Below are 6,098 nucleotides of genomic sequence, written 5' to 3'. Positions count from 1 at the left end.
TTAAAGGTCAGAGGGAAAAATTAAAAAAAAAAAAAAAGTCTAACTGCCTTCAAAGAAACAAAGGCATAAGTTGACAGCTGACTTCTCAACAATAACAATGGAAACCAAAAGAGAGTGAGATTATATCTTGTGTCCAGAGAGAAAAAATTGCTAACATCAAATTTTGTATAAAGCAAATATGTTCTTCAAAACAGAGATTTTAATAGAAAAATCCACAGAAAAAAGATAAAGAAGAAAAAAGAAAAATAAAAACATATAAAATATAAAAATATGGGAAAAGGATGAAAGCAAATAAATGGAAAAATATATCACAGAAAACATATTCAAATAGAGCTTAAATAAACATGTTAATATCAAAGTAGATTATAAGATGAAAAGAATTATTGGAACAACCAGAATTGTTTCATAATTATTGAAGTTTTAAATTACCAGTAGGATAAAATATACTCCTAAAAACATGACCTTAGCCTAAATGAGATTTGACAGAATTTTCAGAAGAAATAGACAAATTCAAAAGCATACAATGAAATTTAAAATCTATATCTCAGTGAGTGATGAATAAATAATTAGAAATCCTAAATAGATAGCCACAAGCCCAGATTTAAACAGTCTTTCATAGTTTTAGGCTTAAAGTCAATCCTAGACCTCAATCTTCCATAACCAGGAAGTGAACCTTGAAGGGTATGAGTGCCCAAAAAGGGAATACTCTCCAAAACCCATTTTAGATAAGATCTAAGAAAGATAGTGAACATGGAAGAAGCTTCCAGAAGCATATTTAGGGACTACTGATAACAATGTACAGGAACTTTCCTTCTAGACACTATAATAAGCCTATTAAAGAATTTTCTTCCACCTTCTAGAGTAGGAAATATTCACAATTCCCATTCTACATCGTTCTAAAATGGCTATGGACAAGTACCCAGAGGTCCTACTTCTGAAGGGAATTATTCCTGTGGCTAACTTATCCTTTTTCCTCCTTTGTGTACAGGAGGAAAAGGAGGAGACAAATATCTTCAGTTTATAAGTCTCCAGACCAAAATTAACTACATTCCAACCTGGTGAAATGAATTGTGTATCACCTGGAACATGGGATATGGACCTGGATTTGGTGACTGGAATGACTTGAGGTTGTCTCCCTCAGTAAAGGAGTGAGCATCATTTTTAGGAAACGGAAAAACAGATTGAATATTTATCTGGTGGATAAAAGAACAGATTATGTCAGAGACTGGCTAGACACTCACAAATTAGAACCTAACTCTTGCTTGGAAAGACAAAACTGTCCTCATGAACTGTAATTTCTTAATTACCTTGCCTTGAGTTTGGGGTAAGAGTCTAGGGAAGAGTCTACCACCTTCTGGTGGGTTAACTAAACTAAGAAAAGGAGGGGGAAATTAATTCCAAGTTTGATCAGGAAAAGACAGTCCAGCTCCCTGTACTTCATAGCTTCTGACTTTTAGACTCAGGCATCCACCTTGGGATGGAAAGCACACAGTACACGCTGGCACCTGCAAGCTGTGGCCCACACCTGCCTCTAGGAACCACATTCCCCTCACCCCATGGGGGCGGGGGACACACTAGAGTTGTCATTTAACAGGCACTGCCTGACTTGGATGTTTTGTGAGAAGCAAAGATCCAGATTAACAATTATTCTTTTGAGAGGCTGCCAGGGGGAGTAGAAAGCAAGCAGGACCAGGAACAAGCATTGGATTTATTGCTCCCACCACCTGTGTGGTTGCACTCAAATAACAGAACCTCTTTGAGCCAATTTCTCTATTACAAAATAAAGATGGTAATGTTTTCCTAGCCAGTCTCACTGTGCTATTTTATTAACTGGAATATCACATTTGAAACAGAAGAATCCATTGCAAATGTAAAGGAATTTTTTTTAAAGCCTTATATGCCAAGCTTTGGGTGTCCTTAGAAGAGCAATTGGGGGAATGAGAACACAGAAGATACAGAATACTCACTCTAAACTCAGTGAGTAGCAGGACTTAGAGAAAGCTCAAGTGTTGCCCTACATTTTAGCATGACCTGAGAAACTTGAAACTCTCCTGACTGTGCTGACTGTGCATTCCATTCTGATGCCTCCAGCAGCTTGTGGACCCTCTATGGGTGGGGTGGACACATAGGGAGTGAACAGAGGGTTTCCCACTCTTACCAACAACAGGACTCATCTGTTCTCACTGTCCGCAGGCTGTAACCACCCCCAGCTGTCCTGTCACCTCATGGTTAAGATATTCAAGTCATATTCAACAGTGTTTGTGGCAGTGCTTATCCTGTACACCATTTTTTAGATGTTTTGTTTTATTGTCCTTGATTTAAGACCTGCGTTCAGGGTCAGTTGAGGCAAAACTGAGATATACAGAGACTTTGTCTTTAGTCCTTTGCCATTCCTGTACCTTTACCTCCCTCCTATTCTGCTGCTCTGATTTTCATCCAGCTCCTCAGTGGTACTCTGTGACCTTTCAATACACCATTAGCTCTCTCAAAACCTAACGTTTCTAGTCACTGAATTTCTTTCCAGAATCTTCTTCTGCGCTATTGATTTCATATCTATCTCCAGGCTCAATCTCTAAAATGAAGTGATTTATAACCTAACTTACATTTCAATGTAGTGTTCTAGGTTAGCTCTCTCTGAACTGGTTATATTTTTTAAAAATATGTTAGAAAAGGAGATTCAAAGGAAGTTACTTCAAATGATATGTTTTCAGTTACTGGTACTGGAGGATTTTTTTAAAAACTTATCCTAAAATTCTGCTTCCAACTCTTCTAAACCATAGTGTGGGCTGCCAGTGTGTAAGGTAGTTCCCACTGGCACCGGTGCACACACCACAGTGGAAGCAACTTTAAAAATCTATGTTTTCATTCAAATTCATTTAGAAGGATAACATAATTCAGAAAGGAAAAGGAATGAAGATTCTATTGTTGGACAAAACGTAGAATAATATGCCACATCTGTTATCAGATAGATGTCATTTACATAACCATCATTCAAATTAAGTGTATATAACATTTAAAGAACCCTATACATTTACATTTAATAGAGTAACATGCAATAAGGTGGCAGGTTTTTTTTTTAATTTGTTATGAAAAAATTGAAGTCCAGAGGTTATGTGACAGAGATCCTGGGGCAAGTGACAATCTTGGCTCCTTTCTTTGTATCATCCTATATGCAGAGAACAAAACCAGGACATGATGGGCCACCATCTGCTAAAAGGAAGTCCAGGGGCCATTCATATTAGAAAGATAGCATTATACAACTGATCCTGTGTCCCCATGAGGTTAAGTACCCTTTGTGAGAACGAAGGGAAAGAAACCAAAAATAGTTTAAAGAAACACCTAAACACAGACTTGCTGAAGGACAGAGAAGTGAGAGAATTCTTAAGGAGTATCATATCTCTGCCACTTCTTAATTGTATGACTTTAAGCAAGTTGCTTCTCTGAAGATCAATTTCCTCACCAGGATAAGGAAAATAATAATACTTCAATCAAAAGTATATTTCGAGGATTATAAAAGGCCCCGAGAGGAAATAGTGCTCTGTAATTTACATAAAGTATGTTAAATATATTATGTTAATATATGACAGATAGTATATATTGTTTATCTCATACACTCTTCACCACTCTAGGAAATAGACATTATTCATTTTTCAGATGAATCTGAGTTCAAAGAGATCCAGTCACATGCCCTAAGTCATCTGTTTTGAAAGTAAAGTATTTGTATTTGCATAATATCTAAGATTCCAAACCTTTACTCTCTTTACCATGCTGCCTCTGAAGCAGTTAAATTTTCACCAGTTTTCTGAGAGACAAACTAAATGCCCTGTCTATTTGTTCATGTAGAACTTTTGCTAATAGAGTCAGGCATCACTTAATGATAGAGTTTCTGAGAAATGGGTCATTAGATGATTTTATCATTATGTGAATATCATATAGAGTGTGCCTCCACAAACCTAGATGGTATAGCCTATCATACACCTAGACTATATGGTAGAGACTCTGGTTCCTAAGCTAAAAACCTGTGCAGCATGTTACTGTACCGAACACTGTAGGCAATCTTAATGCAGTGTTAAGTATTTGTGTATCTAAACATAGAAAAGTCACTGTAAAAATGTGCGAGGACAGATAAAAAATGGTACACCTGTACAGGGCACTTACCATGAATGGAGCTTGCATCACCACGAATGGAAGTTGCTCTGAGAGAGTGAGAGAATGGTGCCTAGATGTGAAGGCCTAAGACATTCCTGTACACTATTGTAGACTTTATAAACACTATCATCTGAATAATTATGTTGGAATATAATAGTTATATTTCTTAGGTTTACTGTTGTTTGCAGACAAATGACATACGTGTGTTTTCCTAGTAACCTATTAAAATTTCTCTCCAAATTACTGCTCACAGCCTGGAGAGTGAAGCTATATTCTTTGAGGTCTGGGGGATATAGTTCTCTGTAAACATTTATATAAAATTTCTTTGAATCTTATGTTCTATATTTGAAATTCGTATGGTACTTTCTATTCTGTAATGTATTCTTATTTGTTTTAATATACAAATGATAGATTAGTGATTCAGAAATGCATTTCATGTTTATATTTTTCTTTATACTTTCCTAGCATGCAGTGAGTACTCATTATATGTGTTCATCAAATGAATGGGAGAAATAGGACTATTAAAACAAACGGAAGGAGTGGCATGAGAGGACAACAAGGGTGTGTCTTTCCATATGGGGGCAGTGTCTCTATTCATAGCTAACCTTGAAGGTTAGCTCAAAACTCAGGGGAAACGTCTGAAAGAGATCTGATTGGCTGATATACAGAACAGATATTTTAACTTCATGATAGTGAATATGGCAGTATTTATAGTGTCACTCAACCCAAAGGAGCTTCTTGAAGCAACAACAAAAAATTCAGGAAATAATTCTTTGGTGATGAGGATGTTCCTTGAAAGTGTATTAATAATTCTATGGATGCAGCTGACATGTGAGTCTTGGGAATTTCTGATTCTTCCACAGATAACTCTAAAGGGGTAGAAATTCTGTGAGGACATGAGGAGAAAAACTAGAGTAGAAGGAAAGAAAGGAAAAACATAGAGGCAGAACTGGGAAATTCAGGGATAGAGTGACTGTCACAACTCTGAGAAAGGTGATCTAAAGGTAATCTTAACCATCTTCTTTTGTCTTTCTAAACAGGGGCAAGTGGTCAACAGCCGAATCAAAGTCCTCAGTCTATGTCTATTCAGGAAGGAGAGGACATTTCCATGAACTGCACTTCTTCAAGCACATTTAACACCTGGCTATGGTACAAGCAGGATCCTGGGAAAGGTCCTGTCCTTTTGATAACCTTATATAAAAGTGGTGAGTTGACCAGAAATGGGAAACTGACTGCTCAGCTTGGTAGAACCAGAAAGGACAGCTTCCTGAATATCTCAGACTCTGAGCCTGCTGATGCAGGCACCTACTTCTGTGCCGGGCAGCACAGTGCTCCCCAAGCACCTGCAGCCCGTCCTCAAACTTGCAGCTGGGACTCCAGTCACTACACTGCCTTCAGCTCCCGCTCCTCTTGACATAAAATGTTATGCATGCAACTTATGCCCCTGCCATTTTGTGTCTGAAAACTCTCATATATTCAAGGATTTATCTTTCAAAGACATTCAAGGATTTATCTTCCAAAGCTCTTTGCTTGATGAGCTTCCCCTTCTCAATCCCTTTTTAATGTGTGTAATATAGTTACCTACTTATTTTTGTCAGGCTATAAAGTGAATGAATCAACTACAATCACAGTAGAAAGTTTTAATATATGTCTCTCAAAAATGGGCAAATATCAATGGAATAAAATTAAGATTCCAGAAACAAGCCCATACATGCATGGCCAATTGATTTTCAACAATGCTGTCAAGACCATTCAATGGAAAAATAATAGTCTTTTTAACAAGTAGTTCTGGGGCCACTGGAAAGTCACATGTAAAAGAATTAGTTGGATTTCTACCTCACCCTTGTCCAAAAACTAACTCAAATGAATCAAAGACCTAAACGTAAGAGCTAGAAATACAAATGCTTAGAAGAAAACATAAGTATAAATTTCAATGACCTTGGACAATG

General features: G+C 37.1%; 1 gene segment (V, D, J or C); it reads left to right on the top strand.

Moving 5' to 3' along the window:
• Positions 1-4,874: 4,874 nt before the first annotated feature.
• On the top strand, positions 4,875-5,563 carry LOC110596175. The segment is given in 2 exon segments: positions 4,875-4,980; positions 5,190-5,563. Coding segments are annotated over 2 exon segments (426 nt in total).
• The last annotated feature ends 535 nt before the right edge of the window (positions 5,564-6,098 follow it).

The sequence above is a fragment of the Carlito syrichta genome, unplaced genomic scaffold (genome assembly GCF_000164805.1).
Source record: "Carlito syrichta isolate Samal-C Ts95f unplaced genomic scaffold, Tarsius_syrichta-2.0.1 Scaffold307064, whole genome shotgun sequence".
Classification (NCBI taxonomy): Eukaryota; Metazoa; Chordata; class Mammalia; order Primates; family Tarsiidae; genus Carlito; species Carlito syrichta.
The sequence above is the reverse complement of the archived record's forward strand: the minus strand, read 5'-3'. Positions and strand labels throughout refer to the sequence as shown.